This window comes from Eptatretus burgeri, chromosome 13, assembly GCF_056783735.1.
Source record: "Eptatretus burgeri isolate ZD-2024b chromosome 13, Ebu_testis_v1, whole genome shotgun sequence".
Classification (NCBI taxonomy): domain Eukaryota; kingdom Metazoa; phylum Chordata; class Myxini; order Myxiniformes; family Myxinidae; genus Eptatretus; species Eptatretus burgeri.
Genome location: NC_140973.1, coordinates 18,022,249 through 18,044,935, shown reverse-complemented (window position 1 = coordinate 18,044,935; position 22,687 = coordinate 18,022,249). Strand labels below are relative to the sequence as shown.

The following is a 22,687-nucleotide window of genomic DNA, read 5'->3' as shown; positions in this document are numbered from 1 at the left end:
ACAGGCAAAAAAAATTTCACTCAAAATTTGATATTGGGTCATTCCTGGTGGATATTTTTGCCATCTTTCAGCTTTGTTTTAGGTGGGGAAGCGTGGGGATTAGCGATGGCACGCCATCAACTTCGCTCCAATTTAAATTTGTAAAAAGTACAGTACTTGCAAAACAGTAGAAAAGTTAACCTGCTTTCTTAGCCTCACACATTCTCAAATGATATCACATTCAATCTGTGTGGGTGTTGTAAGCACAGATCTACTTTAATATAGATCTTTATTCTCAGATCTATAATGATCTATATTTTCTGAGAAACAGAGAGGGAACAGACAGCAGAGGACTTGACAGACAGCCATTGACCTTGGGAGAAGTCTTCTTTCAATGCAGCATATGACTGCGAGTAGCATCATTTGCTGGGGGCGCAGCTGAGCCGCTAATGCAGTGCTTTGGGGGAAGTTCCTTCTCAGAACATATTGGGTGCTGTTGGCACTATCGAAGTAGTGACAGCACTTTCATCTCTGTAGTCAGCAGGGAACTTTTCGGAACAAATCTCCCTTCCCAAGGGATGCCAAGACAGAGGGTTTATCCATGCTCTATCCTCTAAATGCTGTGCATCAAGTGAGGAACCAACACACAGCATTTTTAAAGTCTTTGGTGTGACATGGCAAGGCATGAAATCACACTGTCGACCTCCCAAACTCAGAGCAGATCCTTTAACCAAAATGGCACCAAGTAAGGTAGATTAGAATGAAGTCGTTTAATCCAACCAGAACAAATGAAGAAGACATAGAATGAGTCAGTCTGCACTGTTTCTCAGATCCACTGGAATCTATATACACCTGTGAGGTTCCACAATGTTAAATGCACCATTCTTGTTTACAGACTGTAAACAGAGGATGCAAACGCTTACATATAATGAATGAACCGACATGAAGAATGCAGGATTGTTAAATGGCACAAATTTGACAACAACGAGCATCCACATTTTGAGTTTAAAGGTCTACATATGAATCTCACCTGAGCGAAAGTGATTTGTACACCTAGGATTTATCAGAAGTGACTTCAATTGTGAAGACTTCCAAATACATGCAACAAAGATATGCAATGCTAAGTACAGTATATCTGTATGGGAAATTCCCAGTATGGTGATATTTAACACCATGTTCCACCAAATAGACTCTGACAACTGGAATCTACTGTGTGTATATATATATATATATATATATATATATATATATATATATATATATATATATATATATATATATATATATATATATATATATATATATATATATATATATATATGCCAGTTTATATTCCCACCACCCCAACTTCAACATTGCAATTCAAATTTTATTTATAAATTAGGTGTAGATTCAGCTCCCTTTTGACTTGGAATGACCAGACCAATTGATTAATGAAAGATGGAGTCGGGTGGAGTCATCAACAGCACAACCTACTGCAGCTTCCAATAAAACCAACCAGGTATTGTCACTGCTGAAGACCTCTCATGCAGGTCAGATGCTAAAATGGTGAGAGATGATAGTGTGATGGTCAGAATAATAGGATATAAACTGATCATGACCATCATCAGCTATCTGCCCCATTTAACAGGATCATCTGAAGTTAAAGTACCATCCCAAAAGAGCATAATGCAGCAAAAGCAACTTCCTGGGGAATTCAATACACCTGGTGATTTGCCATTACCTTCACAGTAGGATAATGCGAAACCTAAAATAACCAAAGTACAATGCAGAAACTGAGCCCCGTTTAGTAAACACTGAACCTTAATGTTGATGGAAAGTATTCATTTAAAAATGAAGCAATGTAAAAAAGTGAGATGGAAAATAATGTGCAGACATCATGCGAAACAGTCTGCAAGTCCTTAAAATCCGATTTAACGAGAACGGCACTCGGTAGAGCGCACACCTCCACCTGGCTAACAGTTTACGTTTTGTATCCCACTGATAGTCTGAAGCTGGATCTAGACCTGAACCAAAATCTAATTGGCTTGTTCTCGTCACCTACCCAACCTATCCACCAAGTTTCGTCCAAATCTATCACAACTTTTTGAGATATCGTGCTATATATAATTATTGGCCCTATCTCTCAATGGTGAAGGATCACTTGAAAGAAAAACAAGTGAAAATTGAGTGGGTTAATTAAAACACCCCTTTTGAAGAGAATTAATGACCTTATTTAATTATATCATTTATCAGGTGCATCATCGGCCACCTCGCTCTCTGGGGGTCTTAAAGTCTTAAAGTTTCCTGAGTTACCTCTCTGGGGTCTGAAGCCACCATCGTTTTTTAGCCTGCTCAACAATGCCTCGACTTGGAACAGGCTGCAATGATTTATTAACGACAAAGTGTTTGTTTTTTTTCACTTTCCTCACTCGTATTATCAAATGCCTGTTTTAATCGTAGCCATGAATCACTGGATACACTGCAAAGCTTATAAACGCTTGGAGATGCCAGCATCCGTGGCTTTATTTCATTTCCACCAATGCCATAACGTGAGAATCTCATAAACTAAGCCAAATTACAAAACCTAAGCCCCAGAATTGAACTTAGCAGCAGTTGCAACTACTAAAAAAAGTGTTCACTTGTCTAATTTGGACATAGCTATCGCTTGCCAACCATTTAATTGAAGTGCTTGCTTGAATGCTTAAGCCGCTTGCCAAGCACTCCACATTGGACAGCGGTACAGTTCATGTCCCGATCGGGATGTACAGTCGGCAGTTGCTACAAGGTAGAGGCACATATGTGGGTATATTTGGATCTGTAATTTAGGGACTCTCCGCAGGTGTGTGTTTGCTTGCATGCTTGGTTATGGCGCTGTGTTGGCAGTTTCATCCTGTATCTTGGAGGTTTTCATTTTTAAACTCAGCAGCGTATGAGCGATCACATTTTCCTTTGTCCTCGTAACTGTTTCTAAAGCAATTGGTTATTTTATGACTTTGTGCAGTGCTTTACAAAGGTTATACAATTTCTCTTTGTGAGTTTCAAAGCAAAATATATTTGATAATACCCGATTTCCAAGCCGTTTGCCGCATTAACGTATTTTCGCAATGACAGAGCCAAATTTTTTCCACCTGTCACACGACCATTGTGTGCGTGTGTGTGCGTGTTTTGTTCATGAAGCATAACATTCTCTGCGAACTCCCCTACCCCCATTACCCTCACCTCTCTGTCTCTCCCTCTCTCTCTGCATAATATGTGTGGGACAGCTCTTCAATGAGCCTCTGAAATCCTCACTCCACCCCCTCCTAATACAGTGTAGCATCCTCCCAGTGCAGCTCTCTTTCTGTCTACGCACGTATTAGAATGGTGGTCATCTCCATACGTGTCTGGACAGTGGTTATGTCCAAACAGACCTTCCCCTCAGATTGCCTTCCCTTGCCCTCCCCTCACACTTCTTTCCCCTCCCTTCTCACCCCTTCTCGCTCCCCCACCCCTCCTCTCTTTTTCTCCATACCTGCCTTAGTATACCCATCATCCGGATGGTGGTTATCTCCGGATGGTAGTTATGTCCGAACGGACACTCCCCTCACATTGCCTTCTTTTGATGCATCTGGAAGGTGGTTATGTCCGGACGGACCCCCCCCCCCCCACGCTGCCTTCCCTTGCCTCCCCTCATGCTGCCTTCCCTTTCCGCACCCTTCCTTCATCACTCCCCCACCCTGCCCTGATCCCCTCCTTCCACCCCTCCCCTCACTCTACCCTCTCCCTCCCCTCCTTACTCCCCCCCTCAATATTCCCATATACGGATTCTATTTGCGAGTTAAAACAAAGGTTTGTTGAAGATTTCATGACAAAAGCTCAATTGGTAAAAAATGTATGGCCTGGACAGACCTAATGAAGCTCAATGGTCGATAAATAAAGACACACGGAAGCGATTAATAAAACAGGGTGCCTCACGCACTATCACTATCGGTTACATAATCACAGGAAGTAAACATTATGGGTGAGCTCAACTTGATACGAGTCAAAAAGATCCATCTATTTCAAAGTGGAGGGAAGGTAAGAGAGGAGGAGAGGTGAGGTGAGAGGGGAGGGACAGTGGAGAGGGGGAGAATGAAGGGGGAAGGGAGAGTGACGGGGAGGGGAGGGGAAAGTAAGGGGGGTGGGGAGAGTGGAGGGGAGGGGAGAGTGGAGGGGAGGGGAGAGTGGAGGAGGGGAGAGGAGAGTGGAGGGGAGGGGAGAGTGGAGAGTGGAGGGGAGGGGAGAGTGGAGAGTGGAGGGGAGGGGAGAGTGGAGAGTGGAGGGGAGGGAGAGTGGAGAGTGGAGGGGAGGGGAGAGTGGAGAGTGGAGGGGAGGGGAGAGTGGAGAGTGGAGGGGAGGGGAGAGTGGAGGGGAGGGGAGAGTGGAGGGGAGGGGAGAGTGGAGGAGGGGAGAGTGGAGGAGGGGAGAGTGGAGGAGGAGGGGAGCGTGCAGGGGGAGGGGAGAGTGGAGGGGGAGGGGAAAGTGGAGGGGGAGGGGAAAGTGGATGGGCCCATCTCACACTGAACTGCCACCAACTGATGATGCGGCAGTCTCTGTCAAGAGTCACAAAAAGGTCCCTCCCCTCCAGAACAGAGGACACCCAATGGACTGCCATTCCTTGTGAAGGAACCTAATCATCATTTTGTGTGCAGCCTGTGGCTGAGGTGAGGGTCAGTGAGTTGAGAGTGGAGGGCCAGTGGAGAGGGGGGGGGGTGAGAAATGTATCCAGTCATGTGTACAGTAGTTGGTGGTAATAATTTTCTTATTCAAACTTGAAGATTATCAAAAAAAAAAAAGTTACAGAAGAAACCCTATTTCAACACTATTGTTTTCCCTGCCAAAAAATAAAGTTTACAGGGAGGGGGTCTCCGCGTAAATCGGCTTTCCCCCGAGCAACTACATTCCAGGAACTACTCTCCAAGGCGAAAAAAAAACTCCCTGTCATACACTTAATGTGCTGCCGCTGGACTAATAAAGGCTATTTATAGTTACCATGACTGCCATTTCACATTTTGACCCATTTTCAATTATTTTCTCCATATTGTCATAATAAAAGTTTGTTGAAAATTTGATAAAACCTCAAATAGTAAAAAAAGGATGACAAAGACAGACAGAAGCTATTACAAAACCCCACCTCCCACTGCGCTATTGCATCGGGATCCGGATCTTCACCAAAATCGAATCAATTCGGCCTTGTCAAACACCCAATCTGTCCACCAAGTTTCATCCAAATCCATAGATAACTTTTTGAGATACTCTGTCTGCTCACAGATAAAGACACACAGATAGATAAGGGTGAAAACATAGCCTCCGTCCACCTTCGTTAGTGGAGGTAATTAACACTCACACTGGAAAATTCATCATAATTTGAAAATTCGTTGTCTGAAGCATCTTCCCAATCCCGCCAGTTTGTAAAATCCACACTCAGCCACAAAAACTGCGGGGACAAGAAGGTGGGTTTATGACGGTATCATTAGAAATAGGTTTTTTAAATTTCAATACCAATTTCACAAAATCAAACTTGCCAAAGCTCATTCCAACATGAAAAAGCTCAACGTCATAAAAGCATTCTTGCTTGATTACCTCTCAAAAACTCTGGTCCAAATGTAATTTCACTGAAATAAAAGGGAACTTCAAATCATTCAGAGGGTTTTCAGTTATCCCATAATGCCGTGCACGTCGTCATGTTGATTATATTCACTTTCCCGGCAAGGACATCATCAGTAGCTCGTTATTCTGACACTGCAATGGAAGGCAACGCTAATTCTTTGGCCTTGTTGGGTCTTATTTACCTTTTCTCACTTGTTTAGCTTGCCAACCAATATGATGCCTGAGCACTGCATCATGGGAACTGAAACCCCTCTATACAGAATTGCTTAATTTGGAAAAGATGAAAATAGTAAATGTTTCTGATTTGATGAACCTTGAACCTCTCTGTACAGGATCTCGGCTCATGGAAAAGCGAGGTTATAAAAGAGAAAGGACGATGATGTACTGATAGGGACAGTGGGGCCTTACCAGTTAATGACAGTACCTTGGACTTATCTTTGGTAAGTCGTGGCCACACCATGCCTGCACTTCCCTTCCTCATGACACAATGTACAGAACGATCGGTGCGGTGGTAGTTGCTCTCCTCAGAAGGAGAAAAATATGCATAATATAATGGGAAAGGAGACATAACAAAGCATATATCTGTTACTAAAGTGAAGCAAAGAAAATATGTATTGGTATCAATTAAAAACAAAACGTGCCTTTTTCTATACATGATCTAAGGCTCGAAGTGGAGCTGCCCCACACACATGCAAGCACGCACGAAAACACAAGACTGTATCATTTTTAAAGTCTTTGGTGTGACTCAGCCGGGTTTTGAACTGCCGACCTCTCAGGCTCGGAGCTAATCTGTTATCTTTTGTTTTTCTATTGATGTACGTGTAACATGAGGTGTGTAAATCACTTTTATGCAATATGAGCTGGAACAGGGCAGTAGCAATGCCAAAACATAGTGCTCTGTTATCGTCCTGGTTTATTTGTTAAAACAACCTGTGTAGCTGCATTGTTCTGCCGCTAGGTGGTGTTTCCTTCTTGTTTGCTTTAGCGTTTAGAGTCCCTATATACTAGGAGTAGCGACGTAGCACGTCCTGAAAACTTCTGGTCACATGGGTCATGGGCACCATTTTGCTTCCATTGATAGCTCACTGAGGCCTGTCACATTTGCTCTACGGCGAGGATATGGCGGCCGTACCCCCCCCCCCGCCCTTGAATTGACAGAAACGTGCGGCGGCCGCAGAGTTTCTGAGGTGGCCTCAGGGTGGCCCTATGTCGTATGGCTATATTTTACAGGCCGTAGGGGTCGCCGTGGAATTATAGCGCGGAGTTAGAACTTTTTTCATTTCTACGTTCGCCGTAGCAATTCGACAAGCCGAAATAAAAGAACTGGTTAAAAAAGAAAAAGAAAAAAAAAAGAACCCACTCGTTACCGTCCGTCTAGCCGCACGTTCACCTTAGGGCTCCCCTGCGGTCCTCCTGCGGACACCTTGCGTCTGCCTTGAAAATTCTATGGCTGCCGCAGGAACGCCCTAAGGTCACCGTGCGACATCAAATCAAAGACCGTACGGCACCCCCACATTTTCGGTCTCCACAATTTATAAATACGCCGTGCGGCTACCCGAAAAAAAAACAAACATATGTGACTGCTACATTGTGTGACTGGAAATACTGCGGCCGCCCTACAATTGCTAGTGGCCATAGATTTTGTAGACCCTACGGCCGCCGTGCGAAATGTGACAGGCCTGAATGAGCACATGATAGCCATAATTCTTTTTAAAAGGCAGGATGATAAAAAATTTGGGAAAATAAAGTTCATTGTCTTCGATGGAAAGCAACTTCAGGGTAATTTCTGTGCCAGGTAAGTTGTAATCCCATGTGTGTATATTTATGCGTCATACTGTAATCATATTGTAGTTTGGTACAACTCATAAACAGACGCAATCATCATGGAAACATGTATAGATAATTTATGACATATCAAGAACAACCTGACAAAAGTGCTCAAAAGTAAAAACATCACTTGTGTGTCTGTAATACAAGTTTGTTTATTTATTTATTCGAAAATTAGTCCAAAGTGTTGCAGTTTACGTGTCATGAACCAAGACATGGAAGATGAGATTTAATGAAAATAGAACAGAATTAGAATGGAACTCGGAAGAGCGCATACCTCTGCCAGGCTGAACAGTTTACGTTTTGTAACCCACTGATAGGCTGGATCCGGATATGAACCAAAATCTAACAGGCTTGATCTTGTCACCAACCCAACTCATCCACCAAGTTTCACCCAAACCTGTCCAAACTATCATGCTGATATCATGAGATATCATACACCTCCTGACTGTTATGGTGAGCATCGCGATGGTGAGCATCTGCGATGCTCACCATAAGTCAGGTGCGTCTGATGTATAAATGAGGAATATGGTCATCATTGGTTAGATATTTATCGGTATGCCGTCCTGATGAGAGCAAATAGGCCCGAAATCCGGATTGGTGGCTCCATTTGATGTTTAACTGATGTTGACCATGTAATCTTTGTCTGCTTGACCAAGTCACCGGGTCGAGGCCTCTGTGTTAGAGGTGACACTATGGTATAGGACTATGTTCAATGGGGATCGGGAGAGTGCTCGTCACACTCCACATGTTTTGATAAATATACATACATATATATATTATATATATATAGTTGTGGTTTAATAAACCGCATGTCAAAATTGAAACGCACACAGCACGTGGCCTCTTAGAATACTTATTTCTTTAATGTACATTAAGGATAGCGCACTGGAAGGCACAACCGCCGAGGGCACAATTGCCGAACAAGAAGACTGCGTGTCCCCAGTTCTCTCTATCGAGTGCAGCCTGTGGCTGCTGGTTGCATCATTGGTTGGGACACGGCTATGCCGCTGATGCAGTGTCCCCCTTACCAGTACACTGATGCTCATTTTGGCGACCTCGGAAGGATGACAGACTGAGTCAACCTCCTGGTGCATTTTTAAATTCAGCGGCCATCGGGGCTTGAACTCAGGACACTAGGATCCCAAGCCGCCACCCTAACCACGAAGCCAACACCAGGCTGTGTCCCCAGTTAAACAGGAGTCAGACAGAGGACACTGGGTCATGCAGTTAAATTGCTGGTGTTCATTGTCGATTAGCGACCCACCACAACAACGACTTATTCGTCTGCGATGGCCTCGATTCCCAGTGAATCCGGGGAGAACTGGGGATACCCCCACCCTTGTATGTCCGCAACTATATATATATATAACCTGAAAAACATAGGGGCAATACCCCTGGGTGCTCACCTGGTAGCGGCTGGACAAGATAACCAGGGAACCACTGGGAGACATGGATGACCCACAAAATATATAACGGAGAAGAAAGTATATTCCTCTGGATTTTTTTTTATGCCATGAAGAAAACCTTGGTACATCACGGGTGATAAAGATTGTGGTCGTTTCATCGAAATTGTGTGTGTGGTTTCAGAGAAGAAAACAAATACATATTTTGGAGGGCAACCCCACCGTAGAACCCCTTATACCCCAATATTTTTTTAATAACGTGAACAAACTTTAGTACATCACAGGTGATGAAGGTGGTGGTCAAGTTTCATCAGAATTGTGTGTGTAGTTTCAGAGAAGAAAGGAAATACCTCTTTTGGGGTGGGGGGCAACCCCCCTGTAGACACCCTTAGACCCCAATTTTTTTTTCTTTATGCCATGAACAATGTTTGGTACATCATGGGTGATGAGGGTTGGAATTAAGTTTAATTGGTATTGTGCGTGTCGTTTCTGAGAAGAAAGCAAATACCTCTTTGTGGGGGGGGGGGCAACCCCTCCCCGTAAACTCCCTCCATAGACCCCGTCAGAGCCTGACTTTTTTTTTTTAATGCCGTAAACAAATTTTGGTACATCACGGGTGATGAAGGTTGTGGTAAAGTGTCATTAGAATTGCATGTGTAGTTTCTGAGAAGAAAGCAAATACCTATTTTGGGGGCAACCCCCATAGACCCCATTAGGGCCCGATTTTTCAAATGTCATGAGCAAACTTTGGTACATGCAGGGTGATGAATTTTGTGGTGAAGCTTCATAGAAGAAGTTGCAGGTATTTGTGTACGGATGGATGGACGGATGGACGACCGACGCGCCATCCCATAAGCTCCAAGCATAATATGAACTACATTCGAGGTGAGCTAAAAAAATAAAATAATATAATCATACATCCGCAATTTTGGGAAGATGCAATGCCTCCGGTTTCAGGCCTCTGGTGTCAGCTCATGGGCCAATGTAATTGCAATTATCCAAGCGATACAACTTCGATGTATCATATACTAGAATGCACCCGGCGCTGCCCGGGTTCTTTTTGAATGAATTTAATCTTCTATACATATGTCTGACGTGAGCACAGTATCAGTTCCCTATTGGGCCATGGCAGTCATAGGCTAAGGGGGTTGGTGAGGGGGAGACACACCCCCCCCCCCGGCTGAGGGGCCTTGCCACATAGCCTATAACCTTCCCGGGGCCCACCCCGACATTTTTTATTTCAGTGGTTAGCTCCCATCTTTCACCTTCCAGGAGATTAGCGCGTGCAGATAAACAAACAAACAGACAAACAAAAACTTAAAATCATGTTAGATATATTGTATATGGCGTTGGCCCCATGTCAATCGGCTGAACTTGAAAAATTAACATTACGAAATCAGGTGATGACATCATAATTCGGAAACCGGAAGTCGGAAGTACAATTCTTTTACATCTGGACACTCCCGGGTACATGTTCTGTCAGCATGTGAAGTTTGGTGAGGATCAGTCCAGTACTTTTCGCGTGCATAGGTCACAGAGAAACACACAGACACACTTTCAACTTTATATATATATATATATATATATATATATATATATATATATATATATATATATATATATATATATATATAAATATATATATATATATATATATATATATATATATATTAACGTTATGAAATCAGGTGATGACGTCATAATTCGGAAAGCGGAAGTCGGAAGTACAATTATTTTACAGCAGGACACTCCCGGGTACATGTTCTGTCAGCATGTGAAGTTTGGTGAGGATCAGTCCAGTACTTTTCGTGTGCAGAGGTCACAGAGAAACACACAGACACACTTTATATATGGTCGTAGTTCATGAACTGGTCACCCTAAAAAGGTGGAGTTGTTACATGTTTTTCAAAACATCCACTTTCCACTTTGACTACAGACCAGAAAAACCACAGATATCTAGATATTTTAGTATGAGAAGAAAGGTAATTTTGTCTAGTTTAATGTGGAAAAAACAGAAATAAAAAATATGCAATAGTTTTTGTGTAACAGGCAAATAAGTGATACAAGTCAGGGGTGGGGTAAACAGGCGGAGGTGGCAAATTTGGTCAAATTTGGAATAAACTGAATTTATTTCAATCAATAAGCTTTAATCTAATCTATTTTGTTATTTTTTAGGTGAGTAACACTTGGGACTTGCTGTTATATGATGCAAAATTGATTATTCAACTCATTATTATTCAGCAAACCCTGACCAATATGTACAAACTCCTAAAAGAGATCTAGTAAATATCTTTACATAGTTATGTATCTAGCAGATTCTCAGGATTAATTTGGCACTTGAATTGTCCAAAACGGCCAAAGGATAACTGATCCACATCCAATTTACTCAGAAAGGGTGAATTTGAGATAAACGTGAAAATGTGTTTTCCTTGTAATGCATTATCCATTAAAGTTCATAATTAAAAATACCATATTCACCGTTAATTAGTGGTTTTTGCTAATTTTTTTTCACACAAGTGCATGTAGCTTGTTGAGGTCTATCAACACAGAGAAAACTGAAAAATTGAATATTTTGACCCTGTAACGCAAATGATGACCAGTTCATGAACTACGACCATATATAGATGCACATAAGCTGTACACATGTTTTTGTTTCATGTACATAACCCGTTATTTTCATTATTTTTGAAAATGATCGTAGCAGCGATCTGTGGCCTATACATTGCCCAAATGAAGAGATGAGCAATTTGTGTAATTTTGGTTTTTGCAATTTTGGTTTTTAACCTGAGTTTTCAAGGCTGAATAGTGTGAAAGTACAGAAAAATAGTCCATGGCCTTTCTGTTAGTATAAAAATAAAAGTCCAGTTATCATGAAAAAACACCTTGAAAGCAGGTGTATTCAGCATCTGCTTTTCACCATCATTTCACACGGACTTTGCTGCATAAGAAGAGGTCACTTACTTTTGGATCAATCTTGTCAAATAATGAAATTTCATTGAAGAACGAATGATCATCTGCTCCGCCATGACATCTAATAAAGGCACAAAATTTGACAAATACCACCGAAGACGGCACCGTTTAATCCAGCAGGAAATGACTTGTTGGAAAATTAACATGCACTGCTTTCTGCTTCAGTTAACACACATTTTCACACAACCATGGCTCACATTTTGCTTTTCATACAACTGCTTAAATTAGAACTGCAAATTAAAAAAAATCAATGGCTTAAATTTTGCAAACCCCCACCCCTTCTCTTTAATTTTTTTTTTTTTTAAGGAAACAACACTTCAAACGATAATAAATGTTGACAGATCGGCAAGATAACAATTTAGTCTGCCTTATCTCTCCCCCCCCCCCCCCACCATTGGTCAGGACCCTTACATTAGTGCTAGTGTGGCACATGGGTTCATGATAACCATTCCAATGAAGTGGTACTGTTGGATAAAATCCTTCATAGAATAGCTTGCCAGCTCAACTCTTGGGGGAAGCTCAATCCACACTGATGAAGGCCAGTGATTGAGAAAAGCATCTGTGGAAAGCTTTCCTTCCAAAGGGGTGGGCTGGAAAGTCTAACAGGACAGTCTGGAGGTACACACACTCACCTCTGAGCTGTCTAGCCTGGGTTTAAATCTCAACCCAGCTATAAACTGTCATCCTGGTGTTTTGCATTTCTAGGGCGAGGCAACAGTGTGTGTCCCATTCCTCGGATTGACGTTAAACTATGTGCCCTGTCTGCAGGCCTTAATTAAGTCTGCCACCGTATGAATTGACAGAAGTAAACAAAAACATAATGGTTAAAACTTGTCATAAGGGAACAATGAAGAGTCATGATAATCGAGTAATAACAAGCGAATGATATAAAAAGGAAATCACTGTATCCTGCAGGCAGATCAAGATACATGAAGCAATATAGCAACTTTGCAACAACAGTGTGTTACAACCTGAAAATGAGCTTCTGTTCCTCAAAAGAAACATGCACATCCTTGCTGTCTTCAATGCAAAACTCCACGAGCACAATTTGCCGGCGATCATACCACTTTGTAGTAGCAGGGTATCTGAAACAAGAGACAAAGATGGAAAGGGATTATTGCTCAAGGAACAACAACAATGGAATATGCCTCATTCTTGACCTTGAATGGACCTCACCCCCCCCCCCCCTCCACACTTCTGTTATAAGGCACGTTTAATCAGTTAGATAGGAATAAAGAGAAGAAAAAAAAAAACTTTAATTATACGAGAATAAAATTGTTCCTCATCATATGCTCAGCTCTTTTTATTTACAAGTTGTTTGGTTGGCCTGTTGGAGGTTCTCACCTGAGCACCTCACTTCATAAGGCTGGTATTTGAGATTAAAATCCCATGTACTATGCTGAATTGTTTATAATCCATTGGTATCCTCAGATCAATGAAATTCTTCATTTTTCTACAGGAAACATTTTCTCATTTTTCTCTCTGGCTTTGATTTGAATCTTGACCCAGCAATCAACTGCCATCCTAAATGTTTGGCATGATACTGTATGATGTCAGAGTGAATCAGAGGTGCATGCAACCTAAGTCCCTCACAACGGTGAGCACAAGCTCTTATAAAATACTTGCTTAACGACACAAGCGTAGTAAGGGGGGAGGGAGTGACGGAAGCACCCCAGGTGCAGTTTCAGAGGATGTGTATAATCGAGGGTCATCAGGCGAATTTATAGTTATTAAATTGGCAAGTAAAATTAGTAGAGGCCAGAGGCGACGATAGCAACGAGTGGTGAATCAGCTAGCAATGATTAATGATGACACGAGGAGAACCAAAAGAATGATTCGGGAAACTTTTCACTTTGGGCAAAAGTTATCCAAAAGTGTGAACAGCAGTTAGAACAGTTAGGAGCGGTAGAACATCTAACTCCCATTGCCTTCGGCCTTGGATAAAGCGAGTTGTTTTTTTTTGTAATCGGCACAAAACATTTACAAAATTAGAAGGGCACTCAGTAGAGCGCATACCTCCACCACGCACTGCCTGATCCAGTGGAACACATCGGGCCCAATACATTTTTGAAATACATGCTATATATCGTTTTTGGCCCCATCTCTCAGTGGTGAAGAATCACTTAAATAGTTTAAAAAAAATTCTCGTATCCGGATCTGGATTCAGATCTTCACCAAAATCAAATTGATTTGTCCTTGTCACACACACAACCTGCCCACCAAGTCTAGACAAGTTTATGTCAGGAAATCAGACACAGGTGGAGGCTATTCAACCCATCATGTCTGCATGCCATCACCACCACAATAATTTATCAACATAGGATCCAAAGAAGGAAATGCAAAATTTATTTTGTTTTGTTAATCATGCTTTTGTGTGTTTATTTATTTATTTGTGTTAAGGTTTTTTTTTTTTCTTCTTCCCCTCAGGGGAGGGGGCATGGGCTTTGTTTAAAAACACACACATCAACCATGCAACACCCCTTGAGACCCCCACCAACAGCACTCCGTACACATGCACACAATCACCCATCAATACTCAAGCTACCGAAAAGTCCTGTCAATATCCCTATACCCCTCGATCTACACAACTTCCAGGTACCTATCTAATTCTAATTTAAACTTCTCTACTGTTTCTGCTTCCACTACCTATCCAGGGAGACCATTCCATGCATTAACTACTCTCTGAGTGAAAGTCCCCGACCTTACTACCGTCTTAACTCTCCTCTTCTTTACTCTCACGCTCTGGCCCCTGGTCCTATCACTGTCTACTCTGTTGAATAATTCATCTACACTTATTTTATCTATACCTTTCATTATCTTAAACATCTCTATCATATCTCCTCATAACCACTTTCTTTCTTTTTAATAAAGCCCTATTTCCTTCAGCCGCTCTTCATAGCTAGGCCCGGAATAAATCTAGTAGCCCTGTGCTGAACCCTCTCAATGGCATACATGTCCTTCCTAAGTTGTGGTGACCAAAACTGCAACAATATTCTAAATATTGTCCTTGTCAGTTGTCACGCACTAAACCTGCCCACCAAATTTCATCCATATCTATCCACAACTTTTTGAGATATCCTGCACACAAACAAACAAATAAACAGCCAGCCAGACAGACAGGGGTGAAAACATAACCTCCTTCCACCTTCAGTGGCAGAGGTTAAAGATTAATTCATTCTTTCTTCTCCTTTGAACATTCAAATTGGAGTTTACACATTAACCTCCTGTTTTTAGTGCACCTCATGAAAAGGTCTGTATTACACTGAACAACAAAATTTTTTTACTGGAGATGTGTAAAGTGATTTAGACTAATTTGGGTACGCTGATTTCAAAAATCATAACCGTTTTGCTGTATCACGTCAGGATTTTCAGTAACAGAAATATTCCCATTGCCTAGAAGTCAGGATTTCAATGAAATTTACAAAAATTCATTTATTCATTTATTTCATCATGAATGCTTCAAAATTATAGAAATTACAGAAAAACTCCACTAGAATGGAATTAAAAATGCTTTAGGCATTTGGCTTTGCGTTTGTGCTGCTCTGTGTCAGTTTCACGATGCAGGAACCAGCAGAAATCGCCCATCATGTTCGGGTTGTGCCGCCCTTGGTAACGCGTCTCCATGAGTGAAATCTCTTGGTGGAATCGCTCGCCGTGCTCGTCCGAGACTGCTCCCAAGTTGTCAGGGAAGAAGTTCAGGTGCTGGTGTAGGAAATGGATTTTCAGGGACATCCTGGAGCCAAGTTTCCTGAAGGACTCCAGCAGCTGCTGCACTATTTCTTCATAGTTGTCCGCGCGCTCGTTCCCCAAGAAGTTGTCCGTCACAGCTTTGAAGCTCCTCCACGCTGCCAGCTCTTTTTGGGTTTAGAGTTGTCGGAAAAGTTTCGTCCTTCATAATCTGTCGGATTTGCGGTCCAACAAAGACACCAGCCTTGATCTTGGCCTCCGACAAGGTGTTGCCAAACTTTTCCTTGAGGTATAAAAACCCACGCCCATTCAGATCCATTGCCCGTACAAAACTTTTCATCAAGCCGAGCTTTATGTGGAGTGGTGGAAGGAAAACCTTGGCTGGGTCGACAAGGGCGACATGCTTCACGTTGTGTCGACCAGGTACATGCTCTTTTCGCTCTTCCCAATCTTTCTTCGTCCAGTGATTCTTGTCGTCTCTGCTATCCCAGAGACAAAGGAAGCACATGTATTTCGTGTAGCCTGACTGCAGCCCTAACAACAGCGCCACCACTTTCAAGTCTCCGCAGATGTGCCAGTTGAAGTCATTGTACTTGATGGAATCAAGCAGCTGCCGCATAGTCTCATAGGTCTCTGTCATGCCGAACGCGTGAGCCAGTGGGACTGATGGTTTCTCGTTGCCATTGTGGAGCAAAACAGCCTTCAAGCTGTTCTTCCCCGAGTCGATGAAGAGGCGCCAGTCTGCAGGATCGTGATCACACCCAAGTTCTTTCAACAGACCGTTGATGTCACTGCAGAATGTCATCGTGTCTTCCATCTCAAAGAACTCAGCCATGTCTCTGTGACGTGCTCTGAACAAGGATATCTTGGTGTTAGGTTCAAGTAGATTCCACTGCTGCAGCCTTGATCCAAGCAGCTCTGCCTTCGCCTTTGACAGCGAGAGATCTCTTACAAGATCATTTAAGTCTCCCTGGTTCAGAAGGTGTGATTCTTGAGTGTCGGGTTCAAAAGGTTCATCATCACCATCCTCTTCACCACTGCTTACAGCTATGTTCTGATCAGCTGGAGGTGTTGGAACGGGGTTCTCGTCATCATGAGGAACAGGTTTACGAGCAGAGACGCAGTCAGCGTACTTGATGTGACCTTTAGTCTTCTTGTTGAAGCCGGCGATGCTTGTGCAGCAGAAATAACAATCATCATGATGATTCTGCGGCTCACGCCATATCATGGGCACCGCAAATGGCATGCTCGCGCGCTTGCCCACCAACCACTGAGTCAAGGTTGTGTGACAGCTTGTGCAGCAGATGTGTGGTGCCCAGCTCTGTTCTTGGTCCCCCACCTTACACCCGAAGTAGTGAAAGTAGGCGGCCTTCATTTTCACTGCTGTAGATATACTTCGCTGTTGATCCTTTTTGGTATACCGACCACAGACATAACAGAAGTTGTCAGGATGATTGGTACAGGAACGCCTACTCATCTTTATCTGAAAGAAAGAAATATAACACAAGTTAACAACAATTGTACGAAATAGACATGTTAAAGACATATGTAAATTTCATTGAAATCCTGACTTCGAGGCAATGGGAATATTTCTGTTCCTGAAAATCCTGACGTGATACAGCAAAACGGTTATGATTTTTGAAATCAGCGTACCCAAATTAGTGTTAATCACTTTACACATCTCCAGTAAAAAAAAAATTTTGAAATTTGTTGTTCAGTGTTATTGATAAGTGAAAGAGAGAATGATAAATTTGCCAAATTGTGACGAATAATTTCTTCACGTGTGTACATGTATATCTCTTCGACATCACTCCAAAGAGTAGGATTTTAACCTCAGTACATTTTACCTCAATAAAAGGTGGGGGTTGCAAGAGTTAATGTCAAATTGAAGAATGGGAATGTAACAATACGATTTGACTTCCAAAGAGGTCAAGAACAGACTTGAAGTTCTCAATCTGGTTGAAAGAGATCCAGAGGGCATCTGGTAAGATATTAAAACAATTTCCGTAAAATGCGCAGAAGCACATTCCTAAACAGCAAAAAAGGCAGCAGATGACCATGGCTGTCTGACTCAGCCATCAAGATTGCTGAAGATCATCGGAAACTTAGAGAAAGATGTCTTACATCAGACGCAAGAGATGCTTGCATGAAATTAACTGCAGGTTTCCAGAAGAAAGCAAGAAAAAAAAAACACAAGGAAGTGCACTATAATTACCCCATGCACACGAAGCAAAAACCAGGGTTAAAGGCCCAGTCACACCTTGACGTTTTAGCCAGCTTATGCCGATTTTTGGAAAATTTGTGTAAAACGCTGGTACACGTCGAATTCGTTATGGGAAAGTTTTGATAACATTGAGAGCACGCTGAGAAACACTGCCATACGTCGTAGTACGCTGGCTTTAAACGCAGTACTTTTTGGTTGTCCTCAAATTTTCCATGCTTGAAATTTTAAGACTTATGCCAGCGTATGACTCACACGTTCCGCATAACGCTGGCCATAAGTTGTAGCCACGTTACGCGATTGTTGACACACGTCAACACACGTTACTTGCAAGTTACTCATAAGTCGAAACACATCGAGGTAATGTTTAGCATACCCGAAACTTATTTATAACCTATGAGTAACGTGTTGTAGGCACGTTACGCGATCGTTGACACACGTCGACACACGTTACTTGTAAGGTACTCATAAGTCGAAACACGTCAAGGTAATGGTTAGCGTCAGTGTTCCAGACTCCCTGGGGTTTTTTTTTTCTTCTTCTTCGGTATGACGGTGATGTCGACACTTCGATTTCTAGTGCAGTTATAATATAATATAATTAAAAGGCTGCCGCTCAACGATTTAAATCAGAACCGCACTAGAAATCGAAGTGTCGACATCACCATCATACCGAAGAAAAAAAAAAAAGAAAAAAAAAAAAACAGGGAGTCTGGAACACTGACGCTAACAATTACCTTGAGTGTTTTGACTTATGAGCACCTTACAAGTAACTTTTGGCAACGTGTGCCAACGTTCGCATATCGTGCGTACAACTTATTCCCATCGCATGCGGAACGTGTGTCAAACGGCAAGTACGTCGTAAAATGTTTAACACGTTTATAATTACAAGACGTACTCCACTTAATGACGTATGATAGCGTACTTTAGCGTTTTATTCACGCATACCAAACTTACCCATGCCGTATTCGAAGTGAGTCAGCATTTTAGATGCATTTTTCAGAGGTCGGCATACGCTGGCAAGATCGCCAAGGTGTGACTGCGATGTTGACACTTCCATTTCTGCGGCGGTTATGATTTGAATCGTTGTGCGGCAGCCTTTTAATAAGCTACGTCACGTCATCGTCGGCGATGCGTGCAGCGTGCTATGCATAAGTTAGACTATCGTTGGGCATAGGTTGGGAAGGCTGACAACAGGCTCAGCATTCGTTGGTATAAGTTATCTATAACACAACGAAACGTTCTGTGTCCGTTACTAATATGTTATGCATACGACCAACTTGTTATGAATACGTCCGAATCTTTAAAAAAAAACATCAAAAGTTCAACGTAAGCCAGCGTTTTACATACATTTTAATACATTGCCATTGCTGACTAAAACGTCAAGGTGTGACTGGGCCTTAAGCAATTGGTTCACTTTGTCTGTCTGTTTGTCTGTCTGTCTATAAACGTTTATGATTGAGCAATATCTTGTTTAAATTGAAGTTCATATTTTGAACACGAATCAATAAAGGAATTGCACTCGATGGGGTTTGCGCAGAGAGGAACAAGATCATTTTTTGTTGCATTGCAAAAGACGCTGCATCAACAGTGGTAAGCTTCCGGAAAAAAATACATTCCACAACCCTTAAAATTTTTATTCTATTTTAATTGAATTGTATACTTGAACATTGGAGTACACAAATCGCCTTTTTGGTACTTTCAAAAGTCTTCCATTTAGCAGTACTTGGACAAAATATTACAGCGTTTTACATCATCTTGACCACAGACCCAACCCAGCCCATGTCCTTTTTTTCTCAAGACTGCGTAGGGTAAGGTGTTCTATCAAGCTGGTCCAACACGTGGGACATATCTTTCAATCCTGACAAATCTCACACTCTCACTATGCCTATCTGAAAGGACCGTCTGAACCCTCAGATGCGGTTGTGGTTGTTGAGGTAGTGGTTGTGGTTGTTGAGATGCGGTTGTTCCAAAATAAAGATAGCAAAAGAATAATACTACCTCAAAGATCACAGCCCGGTAACACGAATAAACCTTACAAAAGGTAACACGGTAACTCAGACATCGGTGGGGAAATCTAATCTGAACACACACTTATCGACATAACTGATCTATGGGAAACCTGAATGGTGTTCTGTGAATTTCCACAACCGTAACAATATCGTTCTTCTTCATCGGTTTCAGCTGTTTCCCAAGTGTTTCCCAAGTTATGGCCATTTATTTACCAAACCAATGAGAGGACACGGTGCTATGACGTCACAATTCTTCTTCTTCGTTTGATATTCGTTGTTACTTCAATGCAAGCGATAATTCGTGGAATGCATGTGAACATTCCGTACGGGCACGCACCACTTCCGGATAGTGATGACTTATTGTATTCTAATAATTTCTCGATTTCTTATGCGCATTTATAGATAAATGCAATGCCCCAATGCAGTCGTCGTTTACGAGAGCGAAGGAATGGACTGTGTGGTCGTTGTTTCTGGCTCGTGGTTTGAGAGTTTAAAAAAAAAAAAATTTTTGCACGTACGGTCACGCACTCGTGTTTTATTAAAATTGAAGCAACACTGTACAACATATGTTCTATGTCCTCTCTAGTTGGTTCCTCCGTTTCGTGTATTACACGGTAAGCTCCGTACGTTTTTTTTTTAACCTCAGACTGCAGACATCGAGCAACCTTAACCGAACGGACTCACCGACATCAGCAAACGCTCAGCTATTTATATTCCATCTTTAAGAAACCATGCACACGCACAAGTAATTTATATCAAATATACAGGAAAACTTGTGATAACTCCATCGATATTCGTGCCAAGTCGTCCAACTCGTGCGTGTCCCACCGTGACACGTGTCATGACGTCATAATTAAATAAGACGTAATCAATCATTACAAAGAAAGGCCCCAGCACTTGAATTCGGTCTCGCGCCACATGCTCCGCAAATCGTCACCACAACCCTGCTACAGTATAAAAAGCGATCCGGTCGTCATGGCAACCACGGATGGGGGTTCTTCGTGCGTGAATGGATCGTATTTTCGATCAAATGGCGCGGGAATCAAAGGTAAAATCCACGCACACGGTAATCTCCAAGCTCGGCATCGAATGGGCGAGTCACGGTGTTCGAGAAGCTGAGTGAAGCTCGTCTAATGTAATCCATGAGTGACGGGACAATCCGAGTCAGGCCCGAGAGAGACGTAATGGGCCCCAACAAGTAAATACGGACTCTCCCGGCACACGAGTACAGGGAGGTCAAAATCCCCCATTCCCTCAACTCGTCCCTCCTTTGCATCGAGAAATCTCCGCGTTAGAAGCCCCCCCCCTGGTTTCCATAAACTAATCGTACCTTCTCGTCATATCCCCCACAATGCCCGCCATGATGCGCGTGAGGAACCGAGCGGAAACGTCCTCCTCTCGCCCACTCTTTTCGATTGCACATTGTGTCGGGGAATATGAAAAGACGCTTTTTCACTTCCGTCGGTTGTTTTATTTTATTTTCGATACTTTAGGGAACAGCCGACCGAGACGATGTAAATAAGAAACCAAGCTGAGTGTAACTGTTTATAGCCGAACACCCGCACTGAAACTGCCGTCGCTTTCACCGCCGCAGTCATGCGTTTGCCGGCAAGGCCGATGACGCGTATTGGTTACGTCATAAACACGTGTATTGTTGCCTCGCCCACCGGGGGTGGCACCAACTCACCGTGTATGATAACTCTGTGGGTGGGATGCATCGTGGTGCTCTTGCTAAAGATGAGTCGCTGGTTTTGTTAAAACTTTCTCCTGGGTGGCTCTGCCTTTATTGATGTTACCATAGCAACGCCGAATGCTGAGCGGCGTCAACTCGGAGACGTCTCGTGGTGACCGGGCAAGTCTAGCCCCTACAAACTGTTCATTACAGACGCTCTTTGCCACGGTCCATTGTGAGCATTCAATCCGACCGCCTTTGCCACGTTCCCTGGAAATCATTTAACTAATAAAAGGGGTGTGCTTTTAATCTTGAGCTTTTTCTTTGTGCGAAAGTTTATTGCGCTCAATCTCTCTTTTTTCGTTGTGGAAAGATCAGCAGCAAGATCATACCTGACCTCACTATAATTGTGCAGTTCACGGTGAATAATACATTGACTCGAAGACATTTTGACAGAATTTAGTCGAACTAGTGCGGGCCCGTACGTACGTGCCCGTACCTTGAAAAGACCTTGGAAAGGCACATACTCATCTCCCCAGCGTCAATTGTGACGTCATATAAAACGAAGAAGAAGAATTGTGACGTCAATTGTGATGTCATAGCACTGTGTCCTGTCATTGGTTTGGTACGTGCATGTGTGTCCTGTCATCTATATGTACGTGCGTGCCGTATATATATATATATATATATATATATATATATATATATATATATATATATATATATATATATATATATATATATATATATATATATATATATATATATATATATATATATATATATATATATATATATATATATATATATATATATATATATGTGAGGTCAGGTATATATATATATATATATATATATATATATATATATATATATATATATATATATATATATATATATATATACTATATATATATATATATATATATATATATATATATATATATATATATATATGTGAGGTCAGGTATATATATATATATATATATATATATATATATATATATATATATATATATATATATATATATAGTATATATATATAGTATATATATACTATATATATATATATATATATATATATATATATATATATATATATATATATATATATATATATATATATATATATATATATATATATATATATATATATATATATATATATATATATATATATATATATATATATATATATATATATATATATATATATATATATATATATATATATATATATATATATATATATATATATATATATATATATATATATATATATATATATATATATATATAGTGAGGT

General features: G+C 41.5%; 1 protein-coding gene across 2 annotated transcripts in view; it reads right to left on the bottom strand.

The window, feature by feature from the left end:
- Nucleotides 1–21,191, bottom strand: part of LOC147013968 (prostaglandin E synthase 3-like) — a 37,766-nt gene extending 16,575 nt beyond the window's left edge. The window contains exons 1-5 of one of the 2 annotated variants that reach the window (XM_085851421.1): nucleotides 21,040–21,191; nucleotides 12,764–12,877; nucleotides 11,784–11,853; nucleotides 6,014–6,109; nucleotides 5,327–5,416 (exon numbers count right to left, since the gene is read on the bottom strand). In XM_085851421.1, coding sequence (XP_085707547.1) covers nucleotides 5,327–5,416; nucleotides 6,014–6,109; nucleotides 11,784–11,853; nucleotides 12,764–12,877; nucleotides 21,040–21,071 — 402 coding nt within the window. In that variant the 5' untranslated portion in view covers nucleotides 21,072–21,191. Of the gene's footprint in view, nucleotides 1–5,326; nucleotides 5,417–6,013; nucleotides 6,113–11,783; nucleotides 11,854–12,763; nucleotides 12,878–21,039 lie in introns of both variants that reach the window. The other variant, XM_085851420.1, reaches the window with a different exon arrangement.
- Nucleotides 21,192–22,687: the final 1,496 nt, after the last annotated feature.